General features: G+C 39.7%; 1 protein-coding gene and 1 pseudogene across 2 annotated transcripts in view; one reads left to right on the top strand and one right to left on the bottom strand.

Moving 5' to 3' along the window:
- Window positions 1-25,596, top strand: part of PRKN (parkin RBR E3 ubiquitin protein ligase) — a 1,338,651-nt gene that overhangs the window by 423,750 nt on the left and 889,305 nt on the right. For both annotated transcript variants that reach the window (XM_078447547.2, XM_078447546.2), the window contains exon 3: window positions 4,717-4,948. In XM_078447547.2, the coding sequence (XP_078303673.2) occupies window positions 4,717-4,948 (232 nt within the window). The remainder of the gene's footprint in view (window positions 1-4,716; window positions 4,949-25,596) is intronic.
- Window positions 11,033-11,876, bottom strand: LOC132666384 (proteasome maturation protein pseudogene; annotated as a pseudogene).

The following is a 25,596-nucleotide window of genomic DNA, read 5'->3' as shown; positions in this document are numbered from 1 at the left end:
AAACCTTGCAATGCAGTCTGGAGGCCATTTAGACCTCAAAGATATCGTGCACTTACTTATTTTACTTTAATTAATATAATCGTTATTGCTATAGCAGATGAAAGCACTTTGTTAATAGTGTGACATTTTTGACTTTTTGAAGCGCATAATTATTTATTTTAGAGATTGTCTGTCTAACCCTTCTCTGAGTGTTTGGGAAACATTCCAATAACGTTTCATTCCCCAGGAATTTTCTTGTTCGAATATACTTGTCTTTACATGGTCTCAAAGGTTAAGACTATTTTGAAAATCATTAGCAGGTTTTTCAAGTTTTGCTTACTTCCAGTGTTCTAAGGGGATCACCAGACTTCCAAATATTTGAATCCTAACTGCATGTCAGCAAAGCGACTCCTTTTTGGAAAAGGAAAAATACACCAACTCCTTGGATATTGTTGAATAACGGCCAACTGGGTGAGAGTTGGTCATTGGTTGCCAAACAATTCCCATAGGTGTTTTATTAATACTGGGGTATCTCCAAATCAAAGGTCATGTAGAGAATGTCCAAGATATAGATGTCTCAGTCCCCGGTGGGACCACAGCTCCATTTGACAGCATAATAGCAAGCCCAGTTGAACAAATTAACTACTTTGTTCATCAACACTAAACAACCTATGTCACCTTTCTTGTTGAATTAATAAGTTATAACAAAACACAAATGAAATGTGTTTCCTGTTTGTGAGGCGATATTCTATTTATTGAGAAACAGAGATAAAGTAGACATTGTTTTTGTCCTGAGGAAATTTAAAGCCATGCTGGAGAACTCTGCTGTCTTCCCACTGAAAATCTCGACCTCCTAAAGCTGAGGAATTTTTTGTATACTGCGAGAACTAGATATTATTTTGGGCTTTAGAGTGGCTAGATCACTAAACTTTATCCCTAGAATGTGTTATTAATGAGGTTTTGAACTGAACCAGTGTGATGGTGCAGTTACACCATCTGGCAAAGGGACTGCTTTCTGAGATCCACACTGGTTTTTATAACAAGTCAAAGAATTAAGCAATTATTGGTTTCAGAACCAAGGATGGAGACTGAGGGAAATACGTTCTATACATATCACTGTAACTACTGAAATCTGTTCGGGGTCTTCCTATCCCCTTTCCAGCTCTACCCTGAGCATTTGAAAAATCTGGATTTGAAAGGAAAATCTCAGTATTTGGATTTCTTCCATATTTGTCAAATTTTAGCAGACTCTGAGAATTTACTGAGGTTCTTCATATGTTTTATGGCATCTGAGCATATAGTGAGATGTATATATATGCATATATATACATATACATATATATGCATATACATAGTGATATATATACCTATATGTGCACACACACACACACACACACACACACACAGTTCACAGGAAGCTGGAATGCTGCCAGAGCGATGGTCACATCTATAGCATCTGCTTATTCTATCTTCTGTGCCCATTTTCCAAGTTGGACTGTGTGAGTGGCACAGCCTAATAGGATTTGGAGGCTTTATGGATGTACAAGATAAGGGACAAATCCTGTTTAGTTTTCAAAATTCCTAAATGGTGATACAATACTAACAACTCTGTATTGACTTATTGCTGTGCATTGGGTCTGTTCTCCTTCTGTTTCCTCAAATCTTCAGAGTAGTCTTCAAAGTTGGTGATATTATTGCCAACAACATATGTAGAAACTAGTGCTTAGGGAGGAAAAGCAATTTGCCAAAAATTATACAGCTAATAAATTGCATCTATTTGGCTCTAAATTACACGTTCTTTCTTCCATAGCCTTCTGGTTCCCCAGGGAGCACTTTAGGTATTGAGCTTATGACTATTTATATTTGTTCTTTCATTTTTGTTTCCTAGCCCGTCCCTCACCTTTTCCATTCACAGACATACTTTCTAAATCTGCTAGGTTCAAAGTGCTGTGTGAAGCATTCTGGTAAGTAAAACTATAAACATGACCCAGTTGCTGTTCTCAAGAATTTCTAAATTTAGTCTGAAGATCACAGACACAAGCGCGCGCGCGCGCGCGCACACACACACACACACACACACACACACACACACAAATACTGCCCAAGCTGTGACCACTGCTATAAGAAGAGCATGGCAGGCAAATTTCTGGCATTGAGATGAGGAAGAAAGGCATTACTTTTATCTGAGAGGATCACATAAGTCCTGAACTTAGACAGAGGAATTCTATCCGACTGAATTCTTGAGCCTCCTTGAAAAGAACACACTAGAGATAAAAGCCTCAGGGGATGTTGGCATACTGATTCTCTGCTGTTTCTCCTTGTGGCAAAGCTCCTGCCCCACATGCCCACTCAAGTGTACTCCAGCTCTTGATGTTGGTTTATTTGAAATAACCCAGGCTAAAGGCCATGTACAGTTCCTAGAGTTCTAGCTGAACACGGCGGCCATGATGAATAGTGATAGAATGTCTGTTAGTCCAATTAGAATGGAAAATAGATACTGTCAGCTATTACTGCCTGATGAACAACCACAAAATCTCAGTGCCGTGCATTGATAAACATCTCCTTCAGGTCAGCTGGGGGCCTGCAGGGCCAGCCTGCATCCAGCTGGAAGGCTGTGCCCAAGCTGTGGGTACTGCTGCACTTGGGTGGAAACTACCCAAGGGTGCTCTATTGCTGGCCCCAGCAGTGGTGCAGATACATTTCAAGGCCCTGGTTCAATCATGTTGGGCAAAGCCAATCATGCTACTGAGCCCAACTCAAGGACAGGAGGAGAGATCAGAGTGAATAGCTCTGATGAGAAACCTAATCTATCATGTATACAGTGAAGGAGAGGGAAAGGAGATAAAATCATAAGGCAGGTGGTCTAGAGAGGAGAAAAGTCTAAACACACCTGAAGATGGTAATGAGCTGTCAGATTCTTTTTAACAGTTGATAGTGAGACATCTTAAAAGATTATGTAGCATACCCCAGAAACTTGCACATAATGGATTACAGGGAGAGATGGGAGGTCAGGGAGCAATTGCAGAGCTCCTATGATGATGAAGGGCTAAAATGGGGAGATGACAATTAGGAAGTAAGGGAGCGGAAGATTTGAAGGGTATTTCTAAGTCCTTGCTGGATGTAAGGGAAGGGTGGAGGAGCTCAAGGTGGTGATTCTACCGAAGCCATTAGAAGACACAGGAGGATAATCAGAGCTGAAGGGGGGCAGGGAGGGCTTGATGCTAGATACCATGGGGGAGGGCGGTGCTTTGACAGAAATGGAGTAGTTACGTGGGGGCAGGCCAAGGGGGCAGAGATTGATGACCCAGTGACCACTGCTGAGTAGGAGCAGTCCTGACACACAGAGCTGTGAGGACAGATGGCAGGGAGAGTGAGTGTGTCCCCATGGCAGTGGTTCAGAACCCAGGATGGGGAAGAGGTAGGAATGGGATTCAGGACCTGGGGTGGTCACCTGGTGACCTTCTGAGTCCACAACTGTGTGGCTGCAGGAAATGCTGACACATGGTGGGTGTCACTCTTAAACGTTTGCTGGTGCAATGGTGGAACACTGGAGGGGGGCAGGGGGCCAGTTCTGATTGTTATTAGTATCGCTGTGTTTGCATGGGTGTCCTTTGAACATTGATTTCTATGATGAGAGAGTGACAGTGGGTAGTTTGTAGATATTGAAATTTGGGGGTCTTCTCTGCAGACAGATGAGTGACTTTCTATCCAGTAGCTATTCTATTTTTTTTTAAGTTTATTTATTTATTTTGAGAGAGAGAGAAAGAGAGTGAGTGCACAGGGTAGGGACATACAGAGAGGGAGACAGAGAATCCCAAGCAGGCTCTGCACTGTCAATGCAGAGCCAGATGCAGGGCTTAAACTCAGGAACCATGAGATCATGACCTGAGCCGAAATAAAAAATCAGACCCTTAACCCACTGAGCCACCCAGGTGCCCCCTCCATTAGGTATTCTGAGACCTGGCTTTGATCTCAGGTAGTCTAGTTTTTGTCCTAGTAAATTAGTTGACTTCTAACTTTAATTCTACTAAATTTTCAAGTCTCCTGTTCATACACATCAATATATTGACGCAGAACATTTTTGCAAATGGTCACTGATGGTAATTGTGAAATTGGCAGGAACAGTGGATGACTGCTGGGGTGGCCTGGGTCTGCCGTTCCCCTGCTTCCCCATCACCGTGCTTATGTGTTTGCCGGTGACATGGGGGTGCGTGTGGAGTCTACCATAAACACAGTAATTTTAAATTGTAGAGAAAGATGCCCTGTAATTGACAATAACCAACTCTCTGAGCTTTTGTGAATGGAGACAAATGCAAGTATTTATATCTGATAGTTGGGAGGACACATCACTTCTTTAAAAGAATACTGCTTTTCACTGTGCTGCTGTATGCAGTGCGGTTCCTTTTTGTCCTGCTACATTTCATATCGCTTTGGATATTACCCTAGTTTTCTATCGCCCTGTTCCCTTTATCCCCACATTTCGGTTTGTGGCCCCAGTACAGTGTTGTGTGTGTAACACACACACGCGTGAGTTCTGTCGCTCTGATGACAGGAGAAGTGTATCTAACGTGATCAGTCACACATGGCTGTTTTCTTAAGTTCCGTCATTTCGTGCAGCCTTGGACCTAAACAGATTTTAGAGTCTTTCGCGTACTCTGGGACGGAGGACAAGGTGAACCTTACTTGGCATTTTAAAGCTTGCATGTTCTGGTCTGTTTCTGCCTTGCTCCCACATAGAGCTGTGACCTGGACCAGCAGAGCATCGTTCATGTTGTGCTGAGACCCTGGAGAAAAGGCCCAGAAAGGGAAGGAGGCGACGGCCCACAAAACTCCCTGGAGGGCTCGAGGAGAGAGCCCGAGAGCTTGACCCGTGTGGACCTCAGCAGCTCGGTCCTCCCTGCGCACTCGGTGGGTCTGGCTGTGATCCTGAATAATGACCGTGAGGAGACCCTGCCAGCTGGAAGGCCAGGTAATTGTACAGACTCAGTCTGTGGCTAGTAGAGCACTTTGTGTAGCAGGTCTCCACAGAGAAGGGCCTCAACATGTGCATAGTTGGTTCATGGTAAGTTCTAGATTACTGGAGGGAGACATCGCTGGGAGGACGGTACTTGGCCATAAAATTTGAGATGAATACATTTAATAAATGCAATAAAACAGGGTTTTCAGGTTGAGAATGAAGATGAGGGATGGAGGAGACGTCAGGACCATGATAATAGCATTTTACTTTGTTTTTATTTATTTTGAGAAAGTAGGAGTGGGGTGGAAATGTGATGTATTGTGCTTGGGTCAGAATATGTGATGAAGGTCCTTCTCAACGTTTGCCTCCCTTTTCTATTTCTTATTTTCCTAAAATACATTTTGGTTTATTATGTTTCTGATGATGTAGAGAAATTTTAAAAAGCAGAAAGAGAAGTATAGAGGCAATTCTAGTCATTTGCAGGTGCCAAGGCAACCCATTACAAGGTCAATAACACCCTTTGTGTGAAAGGGTGTTCCTTCTGTCTACGTAGCAACCCATTTCAAAAGTGCTTTTATTTAGCAAGGATGGCAATTCCTTTGTTATTTTGACAATATTAACGTGTCTCCCTTAGTCCTCTGTTTTCCAATCTAAATAGTCAAAGGTATATCAGGATTATTTTTGACTATGTGTGACAGGAAACACAAAACGATAACTGATTTTATAAGGTATATGTACATTTCTCTCTCACGTACAATGAGTGAGGACATAGGCAGTTCGAGGCCGTTGTGGATTTCACAGTGTCAGAGAGTTCAGGAACTAGCAAGGTGGAGGCCTAAAATAATATGAAATGTCTCCTGCTAATTTCACTAAGTAAAATTTAACAAAGTTTAAAAAATCATAGATGAGATTATAAAAAGAAGACATTTCCGAGGACAAGTGAAAAAGTAGACATAGCAGTTATCTTTGTATAGAGGAATGGAGAAACCCAGAATTTAGGTGCATGAGCTGATACCCTGGTGGCCTTCAGGAGGTTGTTCAGGGGAGGAAGGCTGTCCTTTACATACACTGAGCACTTAGCAGAATGAAAAAATATATATATGTGGAGGAAACTGAGATACATCTAAACCTTTGCAGTTCCTGTGTGATCCAGAATGGGAAGTTAATATAAGTATCAGACTCAGATTTATGGTGTGCGTGATGTTTCAAGCAGAGCACACATAAAAGCATTCCGGAGAAGGGCATATGGCATCCATGTCCGAGGGAAACACGCCCTGTTAAAGGGAGACACATCATCAAACATTACAAGTCAAACAGTGGAATAATCTGTCTTGACTGGAAGTAAGCATATACTGTATGGTATATATGATTGGTTTCCCCTAAAACTTGAGAAAATAAAACAACAATTTGAAACAGAACACAAAACACATACATGTTATGTTAATTAAAGCATACAAAAAATAGAAACCTAAATCAGAAAACAAACATAATAGAAAAATATAGCTATTAAATAAAACATAATTTTAGCTACTGGAATTAAAAAAAAAATCCTCAGTGGATGGGTTAAAACAGCAAGTTAGTCAATGCCAAAGAGAAAATTTGTGAACTGCAAGATAGATATGAGGGAATTTTCCATAATGTGGTATAGATTCAAAGGTAAAACAATGCTTTTCAGAGACTAGGGGTTTAGAACGAGATGGCTAAACATATTTCTGATAGAAATTTCATTATAGGAGAATACAGAATGGAAGAGAGACAGTTTAATAAGAGAATGACTGAGAATCCTGATTCAAGAGTACACGGTCCCAAGCATGATAAAACAAAACAAAGCAAAAACAAACAAACAGACAAAAAAAACCTCCACTCAGTTGGTCTTAATCAAGATAAACAAAAATAAATTCACTTTACAAAGAAGGTAAAAGACTAGGGGCACCTGGTGTCTCAGTCGGTTAAGCATCTGACTGGCTCAGGTAATGATCTCACATCCATAGGTTCGTGCCCTGCGTTGGGCTCTGTGCTGACAGCTCAGAGCCTGGAGCCTGCTTCAGATTCTGTGTCTCTCTGTCTGCCCCTCTCCTGCTCACACTCTGTCTCTGTCTCTCTTTCAAAAATAAATAAACATTTAAAAAAATTTAAAGTAAAGATAGTAAAAGAGCAAGGAAAAAGAGATCTTAAAATCAAATGAAGAAAATAGATTACTTGCAATGCAGTAATAATTTGAATCGATCCTGGCAGAAATAATGGAAGAAAAATGACAGTGGAGTAATATCAAATGACTGAGGAGGATATACTTGTTAACTTAGAATTCTAAACCTAAAATACCTTACAAAATTATTGCTTAAAAGTGAGAAGCAAATAAAGACGCTTTCAGACAAACACTGAGAGTATTTGTACTCAGTCTGAAAGAATGTTATTCACAACAAGGAGGGGTGGTTTGAACCCAGGGTGACCAAAAGAGATATAAGATACGATGCTCAGAAAATACAAGGGTAAATATGGATCAGTCTAAATAAACATTGATATAAAAAATAATATTGATTAGTTTGATGGGTACAAAAACAGGAGGAACCGAAGTAGTAGATAAAATGACATTTAGGAGAAAACAGTGATCAATTAACATGGAAATACATTCAAGATCTCATTAATGATCAGAGAAATTAATATTCCAACAATATTGTATCGCTGCAGCCTACCTGATGGGCCAATATTTAAAAGTTTGACGATACCAAGTATTGGTTAGGATTTAGGGCAGAAAGTGCTTTGGTACATGATGATAAGGATGTTAATTGATTCAGCCATCATACAGAGCAATGTACAGCTTCACAGTCATTAATGGATTTCCAGATATGCATTTTCTAGAACTCAGAGTAGTGAGGAGACACCCATGTAGGTGACCATCATGGGACCCCTGAAGTTTGTGAATAAAGAGAAATGACATAGCTGGGGCATCCGGTTGGCTCAGTCGGTGAAACGTCCGACTCTTGGTTCTGGCTCAGGTCGTTATCTGAGTGCAGAGCCTGCTTGGGATTCTTCCCTCTCTCTCTCTGCCCCTCCCCTGCTCATGCATGAGCCACAGGTGTATGCTCTCTCTTTCTCAAAAAAAAAATAAAATAAAATAAAAAAATAAAAACAAAAAAAAAAGAAATGACATAGCTGTCTTTAAATAGGAGGATGGATAAATAATTAATGCTGTATTCTTATAATGGGTTGTAAATTGCAAATAATGTTCAGTAAGATACAGTTGATACAAAATTTCAAAACATACGGTCCAAAACATTTACATCTATTGTTTAGTAGGGTAACCAAATAATGTACTTTGCCCAAGCAGGATATATTTGAGAGTTAAAATATACATTAAATATAATTAAACTATATATTTATATACCTTTGAAATATTTATTTATGGGTCAACAAATTGGATTCATTATGTTAGCAAAAAAATGAACTGGTTATTTAGTATGATTTTCAAAAATAATTTTTTTTCAAAAATTAAAAAGATCATGTTCTTTAGAGCAAGATCAAACCTTTATATTTATCATCTGAACATTAATAATATTAGTAGAATAATTACCCTTTGTACTTATTCACACATTTCGATCAGTTTAATGTATCTGACTATACCATCTCATCAGTGGTATGTACCTAAAGACTAAAGCAAATCTTACGGTTTCTTCTTATTATAAAATTGCTTTTAGTCTTCTTCAGTTTTATTTAATGATGAATAAATTTGGCATTATTGTCACCTTCAATTTATGTCTTTCTAGACCATAATCCTTTTAGCTAAGAAAATATTCTTTTACCATAGGGATTTAGATACCAGTAGGCTCTCAGAAAATTCTACAAAATGTTTAACATCCACTTCATATTTTTAATTGAAATGTGTAATTCTTTCAACCCAAATAAGAGATTAAATAAGCTTTTATTAATGTATGCAATATTGAAAACGCCAACACCACCATAGTTGGAGCCTTCCGATTATTGTATGCTCCATGACGAGACTGTTTAGTTAGACTTCCCACATCAACTTCCATCGGTTACATCTGACTTCTCTCTGATCCTCTTGTTCTCATTAGCCCACTGACTGGTGGCCTGTTACCTGTGTGCATTTTGCAGGGCTGGGGACTGGCCAATGTACCACTTGTGGATGCACCAGGTAAATGGCAGGGGTGGCATCCTTATGGGATTCTCCCCTCCCCCTGCCCCGGCCCCAGACCAGGAATGAGCTCTGCTGGAACCCTGCATGCTGTGCGTGAGGGGCATGTGCTAGTTTTGTAGAATCTGGAAAGGATAGGGAAAGGAGAGATGGGTTGTCCCAGGTCAACTTTAAGACTTAACTCTGTGTTAAAATTGAACTACAAAAAGTCATCCCTTCATCTTCAGACCTGGGAAGATTCATCTCCTTTTCAGAAGTCTTATACCTTCTACTGCTTTCAATTATATACAGGTTCTCAGCATATACTCCTTCTCATTGAAGACGGGACGTCCATCTAGTTCATTATAGTTTCCCCCAACATCTCCTAGAAGACTGATGACAAATGTTTACTAAATTATTTAAAATTGTCAATGTAGTAAGGCATACATCATAATTTCTGTATATTTAACTTTTAGAATTAATGCTTTATTTAATTATTTGACAACACTTTTTAAAATACCTTGGTAATTTCAGTATTCATATGAATTTAGTCTCTTGATTGGGATTCTTTGGAACAACTGTGGGCAAACCATGCACTTACATGATTATTTTTCTTTGCTAAAAAAGACAGTGTAGAGTTTCTAGAATAATGATTCACTCCAGTGTGCAGAAGAGTCACCTGTGGATGCTCATTCCCTGCTATTCTAGAACTAATTCTAATTCAGGTGGGTGGGAGAAAGGCCCAGAAACCTGGGCTGACCACACTTGGAGAAACTATGCCTGATAGCAGAGGTTTTCCAACTTTACAACTGTGGGTCCTGCCTAGTGGCCTCAACTAGGTGGGAGGAAGGAGGCAGGTCGGGGGAAGACAGTGGACAAACCAAGCCAACCCATGGCAGCCAAGCACAGTCTCTTATTTATCAGTTTCACATATAACCCATCTATAGCACGTTTCATTTTGGGAAAAGAAAATCCCTTGTTACAACGTGTTTGAAAAACTCTACCTCAAAGAAAGAAATTTAAGAGAAATAAACCAACTTTGTTCTTGTTTCTAGGGTGTTCAAATCAGAGAAGGAAGAATTTAGGTGCTGGCTGAACTCAGGAGGGTTTTAAAGGGTGACTAGCTGGGCGGTAGCCACACAAGTAGCTGAAACAAATCTGAACTTCTGGAAACCCTGGAAGGTGTTTTTTAGGTATTTAAAGATGGCAAAAGATAACAGATTAATATGAGAGACAATGTCATGTTCTACATTAATAACCAAAGCAATCATATGATCTGTACTTAGAATCTAGGACATGTTATATTGTGGTTTATAAGTGGGACTCAAGGAACTCAAATGGATCATCCAAGTGTCCCTTAGAGGAGTGGTTCTCAAGACATAGCACTCAGCAGAGTCCCGTGAGGGCTGCGCCAGCCCAGTCAGTGTGGCATCAAGGCTGAGAATCTGCATTTCTCTGCACTCCGGTTCCTGCTCAAAGTGTGGCTCCAGCAGCCATGCTTTGAGTAGCAATATCCTTTTTTTTTTTAATCAACATATCCTGGTTGCTTTCCTTAAATTTTCACTTTAAAGACAACACCAAAATCAAAACCTTTGAACATATACTTTCAACCTCAAAGAATCAAAGAATAGCTATAATTCTAAAATAGCACCAATATAGCCAATATTATTCTTGTGAATATTAATGAGCTATACTGAAACAAGGTAAAATGTAAACACTTTGCTTTGTACTTAATTTGAAGTGTTGCCCCTAAAATCAGTTACAGAAGTTTATTCTGAAAGACATGACTATGAAGGTTGCAGACTCAAATGCTGATAATGGTTTCAAAACTAAATTTATAGAATACCCAGAGAATAGGTTGCATTGTAGACGTGTACACAGTTTTAAAATACTCATTAGCAACAGTCTTTTAGAGACATATACTGTTTTCATATAAATTGGGAGTTTTTTTTTAAATTTTGTAAAATGTTTATTTATTTTGAGAGACAGAGAGAGACAGAACATGAGCAGGGGAGGGGCAGTGAGAGAGGGAGAGACAGAATCCGAAGCAGGCCCCAGGCTCCAAGCTGTCATCACAGAGCCCGATGGGGGGCTCAAACTCACGAACTGTGAGATCATGACCTGAGCCGAAGTTGGCCGCTTAACTGACTGAGCCACCCAGGCACCAAATTGGGAGTTTTAAAACCATCTCCCTTTAGTGCTTTCAATTGTCACATGGCAATAGACCAAAGACCCAAATAATTTCAAATGATCGCAGACACTATTTTGGCAAGAATTCTCATGTGTCAGTACTTTTAATGTGGTGTACATCAAATTATAGTAAAAAGAGGACTGTAAACAAGATGCAGCCCCTCTATTTTCATGAACATCATCACAACAGATTACAGCAAACCCAGTTTATATTCCACCATCAAGGGTGGTTCTCCCATTAGTTCACTTTGTGACGGGTCATTAGGAATATCCTCAAATCCAAGAGTCTCATCATGACCCCTCAAAATACCCCGTGAAAGGTTTGAGCTTGGAGGAAATGGAAGACGCTGAACCTGATGCACTGCCTTGAATCCCACTTGTAATTTGAGTGGAGCAAACAGACCCTGGATTTTTCTCAGTGTGGAAAAATTCATTTTATCTTGGTTGAGCTGGAATTTTTTTGTCTGATAATTCAAGAGGATGACTAGGCAAAAGTTCATTTTTCACACAAGGAAGACCTTTTTGAAGAAGAGTATGGCTTTCAAAAGGTCCACTTGCTGAAAGTTCAGCAACTGGAATGCTGTCCTTTAGCTGAGATCAAAGTCCTCTGGCATTCATGTTCAACTTGCTCAGTGAACAGCCTCTCAGCCCCGTTACCCTCAGCCGGCCCCACTGCTCACTTCTGTTTCCTGAGTAACAATACCCTAAATAAGAAATTATATTGCTTCAAATATTGTGAATGTATAAAATACATTAATTTGTAAACATTTGATTAAGAACATTGAGTAAGCTACTTCTGAGCTCCAAGGTACCCATGCATGAACTAAGTTCTCATGTAACATCTTTTTTTCCTTAATGAGGAGCCATTCATCACCTTCTGACAATCAGATAATATGAAGCTGTTGGGCCTAGAGAAAAAATTACAATATTCTCTAATATTTGTCATTAATTTACAGTTAATTTACTACATAGCAAAAACTCAGTGAATCTCCACCTTGTGCCAGGCATAGTTCTAGGTGGAAGGATGTAGTAGGAAATAGAATCAGAAGAAACGCCTACCTGGTTGGATCTCATTCTACTTGGGGAGCAGGTAATACACAAAGAAACAAATAACTAGTAATTATATGTCCTCTGGAGAAAAATTTACCAGAGTAAAGGGAGTAGAGGGTGTTAGAAAGGGTGCTCTCTTGTATAAGGTACTAAGAAGGCCTTTCTGATGAAGTGACATTTCAGGAGAGCATCCACAGAGGGATGCTCAGGCAGAAGGAGAGCCAGGTATGGATCCAAGGCTTGGAATGCAAGGAAGCCACCAAGACAGGGGCAGAAGGAGTGTAACAAAAAGAAGAAGGGAAGTCATAAGGGGGTCAAGATGGGGGCAAGTTGCATACAGGGTGGTAGATCTTAAGTTTCACCCTGATGAGAAGGGAGCCGCTGGAAGAGTTCTGAGCCATGCAGTAGAGTGAGATCTGATTTAGGGAATTGGCTAAGTCAGCTGCCTTTTGAATTGGCTGCTTGTGAATCCTATAAATATGCTAATTCCAGTAACATCAGGAAGTAGTGGTAATAATAATGGTCAACATCTCTGAGTGCTTGCTGTGAACCTGGCACTGTACTAAGCATTTTTTCCCCATGAATGTCTTGTTTAATTCTTTAGAAGCCCCACCAGGTAGGCAATATTATTATCCTCATTATAGAGAGCTAATAGCATCAGACTATTTGAAGAATGGATTCAGACAAGGCAAGATTTTACCAAGGATTGTCTTACTCCAGAGCTTGTGTTTGAAGTATCCGGTAGCCTATACTCCTCAAAATATAGATATCAGGAAGAAAGAATGAGTTTCTGCATTTGCTCTAGACATTTTTGATTATTAACAGTAGACACAGTCTGACAATAAGTCATTTTGAAGAATCATGTTAAATTGATTATAGTCAAGTAATCAAAATTTTGCTATGTTTCTGAGATACTGTTCTTACTTTTTTTTCTAAATTTAGAGAGAGAATAAGAGAGTGAGGGAGAGAGAGAGAGAGAGAGAGAGGGAGAAAAGCATGAGTGGGGGAGGGGCAGAAGAAGAGAGGGAGAATCTCTATGTTGTCAGTGCAAAGCCCAACTCTTGGCTCGATCTCACGAACCACAAGATCATGACCTAAGCCAAAATCAAGATTGGATGCTCAACCAACTGAGCCACCGCCACGCCCTTCAAGTTGTCAAATTTTAAAACTCAATTTTTATATCACATGGTGTACCGTTTTTTTCTTTTTCTTTTTTAACGTTTTTTTTTTTTTTTTTTGACAAAAAGAGAGGGAGAGAGAGAAAGAATGAGAGAAGGAGGGTGGCAGAGAGAGAATCCAAAGCAGGCTTCACACTGTCAGTGTGGAGCCTGATGCAAGGATAGAACGCACAAAGCACAAGATCATGACCTGAGCCAAAATCAAGAGTCAGATGCTTAACTGACTGAGCTACCCAGGCGCACCTCCTTTTTTTCCCTTTTTAAAAATAAAACACTTGCTAATTTTATCCAATTCTTTCAAGTCTTTTTGCCTCAGCTTACTAAGAAAGCATTTCATTAGTAATGAAGAACATTTTACTATAAAATAAGCATATATCTTCTTACTAAATGAAAGATGACTTTTGAAATATAACTCAAAGACATTTTATAGAAAAAAAATTAAAGATAGACAAATATGGAAAAAAAACCCTTAAGTATAAATGGCCTTCACCAATCCTTTCAACATTATACTGGAAGTTCTAGCCATAAAATAAGACAAGAAAAGGAAATAAAAGGCAACCAGTTGGGAAGAAGACATAAAACTGTCTTTGTTTACAGATGACATGATTGTCTATGTAGAAAATCTGAAAGAAAGAAACAAAGAAACAAACAGACACTTCCTGGAACTAATATCAAGGTTGCAGGATACAAAATTAATATGCAAAAGTTAATTGCTTTCCTACAGACCAGCAATGAACAAGTGGAATTAAAATGCAGTAACATTTACATTAGCATCCCTCAAAATGAAACACTTAGATATAAACCTAACAAAATATGTACAGCATCTATAATTAGGAAAATCACACAGCTCTTTTGAAGGAAATCAGAGAACTAAAAAATACAGAGACATTTCATGGTCAAGGAAAAGAAGATTCAGTATCGCCAAGATGTTAGCTTCCCAACTTGATCTTCACAAGTCCAATCAAAATGCCAGCAAGTTATTTTGTGGATGTTGATTAACCGATCCTAAAGTTATATGGAGAGGCCAGAATAGCCAACACAATATTGAAGAAGAACAGACAGAGGATTGAGGCTGCTCCTTGTTATGACATGCTATAAAGCTATAATAATCAAGACAGTATAGTATTGGTGGGAGAATAGAAAAATAGATCGATGGGATAAAATGGAAATCCTAGACACAATCCCACATAAATATGGTCAGCTGATCTCTAAGAAATGAGAAAAGGCGATAGGATGGAGAACAGATAATCTTTTGAACAAATGGTGCTGGAATAACTGGACACCCATGTCTTGAAAAAAATCTAGATACAGATCTTATGCTTTTCACAAAAATTAACTCAAAATGGATCTTAGAGCTACATGTAAAACATAAAACTATAAAAACCTTGGACTATAGCATGGGAGAAAACCTAGATGACCTTGAATATGGTGATGACTTTTTAGATATAGCACCAAAGGCATGGTCTTTGAAATAAATAAATGATAAGCTGAACTTCGTTAAAATGAATAATTTCTCCTCTGTGAAAGACAATGTCAAGAGAGTAAGAAGACGAGCCACAGATTGGGAGAAAATATTTGCAAAAGTCACATTTGATTGACTGTTATCCAAAATATACAGAGAATTCTTAAAACCCGGCAATAAAATGAACAAACCAATTAAAAAATAGGCAAAAGATGTGAACAGACACCTCACCAAAGAATTTATATAGATGGCAAATAAGCATAAGAAAAGATATTCAATATCATATGTCATTAGGAAATTACAGTTTGAAATGATGACATACCATTACACACTCATTAGAATAGCCTAAATCCAAAACTCTTGAGAACACCAAATTCTGATGAGGGAACAGAGCAACACCGACTGCCATTCATCACCGGTGGAAATGAAATGGTATGGCCATTTTGAAGGCAGTTTCTTACAAAATTAAACACACTCTTACCATACAACATAGCTAAAACTTGCTGTTTACCCAACTGAATTGAAAATGTATGTCTATGCAATGAACTGCATGCAGACTTTTATAGCAGCTTTATTTATAATTGCCCAAACATGGAAGCAACCATGATCCTTCCAAAGGTGAACAGATGAAACGTGGTCCATCCAGAAATAATAATATTCAGGGCTAAAAAGAAATGAGCTATCAAGCCGTGAAAAGACAGGGAGGAAATTTAAGTGCATGGTACCAGGTAAAAGAAGCCCATCTGAGAAGCCTACATACTATGTGATTGCAATTATATGACATTCTGGAAAGCTAAAGATACAGTGAAGATCTGTGTCTATACAGATTGCCAGGGATCGGGGAGAGGGAAGGACGGACACTCAGAACACAGGATATTTTAGGACATAGAAACTACTTTGTATAATACTATAATGGTGGATGTATGTCCGTATACATTTGTCAAAACCCATAGACTATACAACACCAAAAGGAGCCCTAGTGAACTGAACTGTGGATTTGGAGTGATAATGGTGTGTCAGTGTAGGATCCCGACTAAAACAAATGTGGCTACTCTGCTGTGGAGTATTGGTAGTGGAACAAGTTGTGTGTGTGTGTTGGGGAGGGGTGTCTATGAGAACTCTGTACTTTTTGCTCAGTTTCACTGTCAATCTAAAACTACTCTAAGTAATAGAGTCTATTAAAAAATAAATGTAATTGCTTTTAAGGCTTGAGCTCTGGATACTCACTGTAGATATATCATGATTATCAGAGAATATGTTCTTATCAGCATTTTTTTTTTAGCCAGTGGTTGAATGTAGTGTAAGACGAACATTATTTACAGGATTATAAGTTAGTTAACATCTGCCAAATACAAATCAGTCATGGAGGCCTACTAATGAAATAGAGTGATAAACTTCAGATTTAATTCTCATTTGATCCAAAATCAAATCTCAAGTACTTGAAAATACGCATAAGACATGCTAATGACTTTAAGCCCGAGAGTGTGGATTTCTTGGTGCATCAAACAGCTTTAAGGAGAGTCTCTTGTGTAAACCTTCCCGGAAACAACACAATTTTGGCAGTCATATGAGAGCAACTTAAGGTTGCTATCCTGTAAAATTATAAAAAATACATTACGATTTTGCCAAGAACTTATTTTTTTCTCCAACATAGACATTTTTGCTATAACATGCTCTCTCAATATTATAAGTGAAAACATGGAAAATGATACTGCACAGTAGCGGGAATTTTGCCAGCATGACATATTTTGGGTGGGTTTTTGAGGTGCGTGTGGGGAGGATCGTCCTATATTCCTTTCCAAGAAGTCTGAACACTGTTCCAAAAGCAGAATGAGTTGTTGCTTCCTGTTGATTGTGCTTTATATCTACTGTAGTGTGTTTACTCGTCATGGTTTTGTTCACCACTTTGAAAGCGTGCTCATCAAAAGCGAGTAAGTCTCATACACTTCGTACTTCCATTGGCTGGAACATGGCTGGTGGTACGTACATTGTCATATGGCCATGAAGTATTATTCAACGTATAAAATGTAGCCCTTACAACTCTTGAACCCATTTATCACGCCTGGTGGGTAAAATGGTTAATTGCGTGTGGAGAGCAGGGTGCAATGTGCCATGGGGTTAGCAGAGCACTGGAAATACTTGTTACCCGGAAGCAGTCACAACTTGGTAAAGGGGTGGCCAGGGATAACTGAGCCCTCCATACAGAGCAGCCAGTTCCTGCATTTGTCATCAGCTCACCTTCTGAGTACTTTTTATTACTCTCATATGGTAAAGAACACAGGAGCCATCTTAGTCATTCCTAAGTGTGCAGCTCAGTCACACTGTTGTGTAACCCATCTCCAGAACTTTCCCATATTGCGGAACTGAAACCCTACATACCCTCGAAATAACTCCCTAATCCCTCCTCCCCACAGCCTCTGGCAGCCAGCCTTCTACTTTCTATTTCTCATGAATTTGACTACTCTAGACACCTTGTATGAGTGAAGCCATACAGTGGTCGTCTTTTTGTGACTGGCTCACTTCACTTAGCATGATGTCTCCAGGGCCCATCCATGTTGTAGCATGTGTCAGAACTTTGGAGAACTTCGTATGTATAATAAACCAGCAACAGGAGATACAGGGGTTAATGAGAAGAACCAGACCCTCAAGTAGCTCACAGTTTAGAAGATGTATGTATACAATTTAAGTGGAGTGAGTTCTGAACAAAAAAGGCAAATCAAAGCAGTATGGTGCTTTGGAGGATGGGCTCTGAGAGTCCGGAAGGACTTGTCTGTGGCTGGCAGAGGATGGGGGCTTTGGAGGAGGTGGTGAGGGGCTGGTCACACTCAGAGGGGGACGAGCTTGTGGAGTGTCCTGCCAGTGATGACCATGGCTGGTGACCATGACCTACAACAGGTTCGGAGGACTGATGACGTTGGAAAGGTGGTTGGGGGATGGGGAGTGAGCTCCTGTTGTGGAGAGCTCTGGACGCCAAAACCTTCAGTGACCCAAATGGCCATGATAACCTTTTTGTCACATCCCTCCTATCTTCTGGAGTTTAAGAAGGTCTCCCCACGTCTTGCATTTTCTTTCCTAAGTACTTGGAAATGGAGAAGAGTTGGGTAGTCAGGTAGAGCTGGATGGAGCACCCGTGTGTCCTCTGTGTGACAGAGAATCTGAGAGGGAAAGCCCAGAGCCGCATGAGTGAGCAATTCACGCCATCCATGACTCACCGGCTGAGTGGGGAGTGGGCTCCCTGCAGGAAGAAAGGAGAGAAACCAAGGCTGGCCTTTCCACCCCGTGCTTCTGGTGTAGCCTAACACATGACTCTGTTAGAAGTGTTTTGTCCTTTGCGATGGTTGTAAAACACAAGCAATTAAAAATGAACTCCAGGGGGTCGTGGTGGGAGATGACAGGGGTGCTCGCCAGGGACCTCAGAGGTATCGATTCTTCTGATGTCACCTCTGCAAGGGAATATTTGGATTAAAAAGGAAAGGGAGAAGTCGTGCCCTGGACTAAATGGGGCTGACGTGACTGCGCGCTCTAAAGGCCCCACCGTGGGTAGTGCGGTCATCTGTCTCCTATGGGTCTAATGCCCACAAAGTAAAGCATTTACATTTTTTGCTCTTTGAGCTCTGAGGTCCTCCGGAGGACCCTGGGCATGTGCCAAGACGGGAAGATTTGCACTTGACAGGAGAGTGGGAGCCGAGGCAGGATATTTATAGCCGGTGAGGTCCGTCTTGGGAATCGTTGAAGTGCTCTAATTAATGCAGACTGTGCCAAAAATGCGGGCAGGCTGCTGGATTCCATTTTCTTGATTTGTTACAAGGAAGATAAAGAGAAAAATTACAAATTAAGTGGTGGGAATTGGCTGCCTATAATAAACTCTTAAAACTTTCTGAATTTGTTCTGAATAAATGAAGACTAATGGAAATTCTGTGGATGTTTTGTTGAAGGTGTTATTCTGTATGAACGGTAGCTTCCAAGAGATTTACACGTAATTCAAGAACCTTTGTTCTACCTAGTAATGAAAATAGGAATTAGCAAAATGTCCATTTTATAACAGAAATTGAAACACTCATTATAAGTGAAAACAAAACAAAACTATGAGAACTTTGTTTTTTAAATTTTTTCTAGGTAATTCCACAGAATCAGGCCCAAACTCCTACACCTTCTTTTTTAAAAAAAAAATTTTTTGTGTGTTTATTTATTTTTGAGAGGGAGAGAGAGAGACAGAGACAGGGGGCGAGCCAAGGAGGGGAAGAGAGAGAGGGAGACACAGAAGCCAAAGCAGGCTCCAGGCTCTGAGCTGTCAGCACAGAGCCCGACATGGGGCTTGAACTCACAAATGGTGAGGTCATGACCTGAGCTGAAGTTGGACGCTTCACTGACTGAGCCACCCAGGGGCCCCCCAAACTCCTACACATTCTAAGTCTAATTGAGCTATAATTTATTACCCAAATGATACCGCTGAAGCCCTGTAATATCTAAAAATTTCTTCCTCAGTCCCCAGAGATGGAATTAAATTGACTACCTTTGGTGTTAGAAGTGTGTTATTGTACTCTGATTCTTTGGAAGTTAATGCTCTATTTTCTCTGTGTATGATAATTAAACTAATCAAAATGTTCAACCAATGGAATTGTAATTAGAAGGGAATCAAATGGTTAATTGTTTGTCTAGTGGATTAAATAAATATCCGTCAGGCCAGGGAATAGTTTTTATGTTCTGTTTCCCACAGTGCCTGTTACATGGTAGGCCCTTAATAAATATTGGTTGTTGCTGGCAAGTGCCATAGGAAAAGGTGACAGGCATTTATTTGTTCCAATCCATGGGCCACAGCACCCCTGCGTGTGAAACGTCTGTGGCACAGATGCTACGTTTAGTGGCGATGAGCCAGGCTGACCGAGCCACCTCCCAGCCCTGCTTCTTACCGCTTCCGTGACCTTCGACAGTTAACTTCCTGCCACTCTCATTCTGGTCTGTAGACCAGCAATAGCATCGTCACTCAGGACTCTGTCAGGAAGGCTCCATCCCAGACCTGCTGAATCACCAACTGTGTGTTTTTAAAAAGGGTCCTCAGGCAAATGGTGCGCATTAAAGTTTGAGAAGCCCCGGTTTTCTCAAGGTGCTAGGCCTTGGATTCCTCATTTACACGGACAACGAAATGACCTACCTCACACTGTTCATTCCAGCTACTTTGTGACCAGTGCTCAGAACAGAGCTTGGCAGAGCTTGGCCAGTGCTTGGCACATACAAAACGTGACTTAACCGTTGCCTGGTTTTGTTATCCTTTTGCTTTGCGGCTCACGTGATCAACAGCCCTGATGTTGGGCCCGGGCTCTAAAACCAGTGCAGGTTTATAGATACAGAGCTTCCTGATTTAAATCAGAAAAAAAACAGGAGCTACACCCCCATGCCATCCTGCCTGCTCGCAAGACTGCGTTCTGTCTCTTCTGTGGTTTTGAAGTTGGGGTTTCATTTCACTTTAATTCATTAATTAAAATTTAATTTTAGATGCTGGTCACTTCCACCGTGTATTTGGGACTAGGTTAGCATAGTGGATGTTCTGGGATAATGAAGAATGACATCAGGAACAAAATTTCTTCTGGCTGTTTTCCTAAAATTTTACATTGTCATCATCTTCCAACTCTAAATCACAGATGATGCTTTTTGGGTTGTTTTTGTTTGTTTGTTTTTGTTTTTGTTTTCTCATATTCTGTTAGATGATATACTACGTTGAGACTATCTCATCAGAAAATAGGATTAATCTTTTAGTTTTCATGATCTGTGTTTAGTTATCGGGAACCAGTCGGACAGAAAGGAAGTTTCAATAAGGGAGAAAAATAAGATGCAGTGTTTTCTTTCTTTTTCTGTTGGGACTTGCTCAGAGAACCCTTTTGGCTGTGTCCAGTAATTTGAAGGAGCAGACTAGCTGGGGACTGGTCAGCTGAAGTGGACCACAGAGGACCTTTATCAATGTGGCCAATAGGTGACAGACAAAGGAAGTTTAAGAACAGGTTACTGTTGGGTTGCTGTTTAAGCACAGGTTACTATGGCTCAGTCAGTTAAACCCCCGACTTCAGCTCAGGTCATGATCTCACGGGTCGTGGGTTTGAGCCCCATGTGGGGCTCTGTGCTGACAGCTCAGAGCCTGAAGCCTGCTTTGGATTCTGTGTCTCCCTCTCTCTCTCTCTGTCCCTCTCCTACTCACGCTCTGTCTCTTCTCTCTCTCAAAAATAAAATTTAAAAAAAAATTTAAAAAACAGGACAGGTTACTATTGAGCTTAGCAATGCAGACAAAGATTATGTTTCCGTGAGCAAGAGAATGGCACACGTGGATTCAGATTTGATCACTGGGGTGCGTGTCTTCAGACTAGAATTGTTGGACAGAACAGCATTCTGGAAACTTGAGTGTTGCCACTATCTCTCTTCAGATGTTTGCACGAATCTAATGAATGGATCCTTATATGGATCTAAAAGTCTCCACCGTTACATAACTGCAAGCAAAAGATGGGTACACATCTTCATGATGTCCTGCCTTTCAAAGAGAAGACATTTCACTAACCTGCTGACCAACGAAGGCAAACAGTGTAATCTAGAGGGATGGCTTAGGCAAGCATGATTTGCCGGTCTTCACAGATCGCTGCTGTTTGCCATGCAATTTCTTTATTGTCACAAAGAATGGACAGACCCAGCTTCAGTGAGTGATACTTCTATCTGGCAGTTATTTATAAAAGCTGCTGTTGTGTGGGTTTCTGATGCAATATAATCATTTTGATGATAAAGAGCCACCAGAACTCTTTGAGTTCTAGCTGATGGCTATGAAGTCACCTCTCTTTAAAAAAATCATTGAATCATTTGATGATATTCTTTTACTGCATTTACTCTTTCATGGTGACATCACTGAGATTTTGGTGGCGTTTCATGTATTTGAAAAATAAATACAATCTTGGGGGAAGATAGACCAAGAGGAGTAGGAATTAGAATTTTTCCACAGGTGGTGAGACAACATGCTTCATATGGACCATGGTAGGATTTTCTTTCATGAAATGAGAAAGATTACATCTATTATGGAGTATTTTATGTGTCCATAAATACTGCTAGTGGAGTTGCTGTATTTGAGGTATGTCAACAGTCTGGTAAAATAGAACCGTAGCTTTGAGTCCTTTGCTTAATCCACTCTCTTTATGTCCATAAGAAATATTATATCTCAATAAAATATAGCACATCTCCAGTGATAGGAATACTAGTAATTTTAGGGCTACTGTATGGTTGTACATTTGTGTCACTTTTTCCTTATTACAGAGAAACATATTAGAGCCTTATGTTGTCTTTCATTAACAGAACAATCCAGAATTTTTCAGACTTGTTATTTTCCCCAGAATCCCTTCAAATTATTTCCATAGTATCTTTTTCTTATGGACTTCATGGAAAATAAATTTTCTTGTTTGTATGAAGAAAAACAGGTTTTCTTTTTTAAGGTAGTTAATTTGAGAGGTTTGCTGCATACGGTAGGACTGTGGGCACCAGGGTGGCTCACACAGTTGGTACAAGCCCCATTGAGAAGTGAACTTCATGAGGCAGGATTTCATCTTGTTCTGGGCTGTCTGCAGTACCCAACACAGTGCTTGGAGCATAGTAGGTGCTTAATAAATATGTATTAAGTGAATAAAAACCTGTATTCATTCATTCTTTGATGGCCCTTTGAGATCGGAAAGTAGAAGTTGTAAGTTGCGAGAGAAGTTTGGATTCCTGAAGTAGGGTCCAGTGCTTCTGTCAGAGAAAACCAGATAGCTTAATCATTGCAGTCAGTATTTCCAGATACTCAGACTTCCAAATTCTATGTGTATAGTTAAATCTCGTTCCCAAATTCTCCACCTCACAAACACACACGCAAATGGTGCACTTTGCTCAGCACGAGGTTGCCATGACATCGTTTAGTGCCACCATCTTTCAATCACGATATCCTGCACGTTGCTTCTTTTCCCCATACCTTAACATTCAACTTAATGACAGTCCTTTACAAAGTCAGATAACAAGTTTTCTTCCCCCTTCACACAGCCTTGCTTCCATTGTAGTCCTTTTCAGATGTCATAGACTTTTCTCTTACCTCAAATTGTTAGGAAATTATTTTAGAACTTTACAGTCCCACAGGAAGATATGACATCTCTACCTTTTGGCTTGGCAATTCTACTTTTCAGAGTTTATCACAAAATCATATTAAGGATGTATACAAAGAATTGCCCATAAAGATGTTCAAACATAGCATTGTTTACATTGGCAATAAAAAAAAAAAAAAAAGAAAACAATCTAGAAGTCCAGCCATAGGGACTGAATAAACAAATGTTTGACAACCCAATAAAATGGCATACTCTATAACAATTGAAGGTGATGTTGGGGAATAATATTTAATGGCATAGAAAGATGCTGTATGAAAAAAGTAGATTCCAGAACACTGAGTGGTGTGTGATCTTCGTCTAAAAAAATAGACAACTAAATATATGTTTCATGTGTGCATATGTAATATAGAAAAAAGATTAAAAAAGCAGATATAAGAGTTGATAGTGATTTTTCTTACAATAGGATTATGAGTTATTTTTATTATTTTTTGTTTTGAAACTTGTTTTATTATAACTTTCGATAATAATATATATATTACTTTGTAAGATAAGAGAAATTAGTGATAAAAGATAAAAGTGATTCAATTCCTAAGGTCTGTGAAATACTCTATGCCATGGTCTTGGAAATATGATTGCTCGGAGACTATAACTTAGCCCTCCTGTCCAGTGGACCCTGGAGTGATTACATTTCCCGAGGGTGTCTTAAATTATTTGGGGCTCACCTTTGAGCATTGGATTTAAAACATCTTGGTGGAGGCCTGGGAATCTATATTTTGGTGGCTTCACAGATGACTTTGACGAGCAACCAGTGTTGGGACCTCCTATGGTCGGTGTTTCCTATCTCAGACTATCACCCCACTCCCCTCCCCCCACCAACTCCTTTACAGGTAGAGCATCTAGATTGCTGCTCCAAGCCTATAAATTAATAGTGAGTTTATGGCCACTCAAATTTTGGTCTCTTGACATTGTGTTCCACTATAGGGAGCCAGGAATCCCTGGAGAATGGCAGATTCAGACCTGAGACAGAAAATATGCAAGATGAACCCTGAATGCCTTATAGTGCTAGCTTGCTCAATAGCTTGTGTGGGTTATCAAAGATGGTTGGACTGCATGAAGGACACCTGGGATAACAAAGATGTATTATCCAAAGATGGCATAATCCAAGATAAAAATAGTATGGAAAACAACTTATTAAAATCATTTTACTAAAAAAAATCAAAGGTATTAAAAAGCCTTGGCAATAACTAGAACACTAAAATTTTACTCGGAAAGTTGGTGATTAAAAGAAAAACAATAACGATTTCTCTAACTTCTATAAGAATTCTATTTCAAGGTAACCAAGGTCCCCTTAGTGGTTGGGGGAAACTTTTCTGTGCAGAATTGTTCCAGATAACAATTGAAGATGATGCCAAAATCAGAATACTCACCATTTTGCAAGTCCTAACTCATTCTGGCAACAATTATAAAAAGGTCAAAGTGAGTGAGTAGATAGATATACCATGAAGGGATCAGGCTGGTGCCATGTGATCAGTCTTAGGGTCACTAAAGGTGGGCAAACCATCAATTTGTCTTTTTATCATTTAATCCATTTTATCTGGCGGTGGTTATATTGTACTATTTTCTATAATTTTGTGTAAAAACTTCAAAGTACCAATTAAAGAAAGATCCCCTTTCAACATTGGAGTGTGTGCGTGCATGTACGTGTGTGTAATGAAGAAATGTTAGGGTAGGATGGCTGGATTAGATACAGTGCTGGTTCATGTCTTGTAGAGCAATAACCATAGTCTTTGGGGTTATCTGTTACACTGGATAAGAATTATGGCCCGTGAATGGGACTCTGTTGCCCCCATACCAAACCTGTTTGTATGTGAGGGTCTTGTAGGCATCGGCACACAAGTAAGGTCAATTATCATTTCTTAGTAATGTGTTGTCATACCTTATGAAGTGAGAAATATTCTCAAATATCACTCTCTGAATATCCTTTGTTGCACTTTTTGTTCACTTATGTCATGGTAAGATGAGAACAAATTCTTATTGAACTGCTGTCAATAACTGTGTTGCGGTGAAAAAGTAAGGAGGCTCCATAAAGTATTTGTTTCTGAATTCTGAGGGCCAGTGAAGACCGGATACTATTGGTAAAAGTTTAAACTCAGTAAACAAAGGCGTAGTCCACTAAACTGAAGGTGAGATACATAAATAAGAAAAATATCTTCATATATTCACAAACACAGAATAATGAAAGTACTAATAATATTCAAAACAAATAGCCGTAATTAAATTTCCCTCCTAAGTTTAATTGTTCTCATGTAATCAATTCTTGTTCTGTCGGATCTTGGATTAGTGGGTTGCTTTCATGAAGGACTTTGACTTCCAGACTGAAATGATCCTGGAATGATCCCGAAATGCCTAATTCATTCCACTGGTACAGTGTAGAAGTTGTCAAGCTAATGCTGGCTCTGACGCCTGTAACTGAGAGTCCGTTCTTTAAAGTATCGGTAGTCGAAAGCACCTGGCACGGTCCTTTCCCTGAGGCCTGAGACCGTCCTTCT

The sequence above is a fragment of the Panthera onca genome, chromosome B2 (genome assembly GCF_046562875.1).
Source record: "Panthera onca isolate mPanOnc1 chromosome B2, mPanOnc1 haplotype 2, whole genome shotgun sequence".
Classification (NCBI taxonomy): domain Eukaryota; kingdom Metazoa; phylum Chordata; class Mammalia; order Carnivora; family Felidae; genus Panthera; species Panthera onca.
Note: the sequence above shows the minus strand (reverse complement) of the source record. Positions and strands in the feature narration are given on the sequence as shown.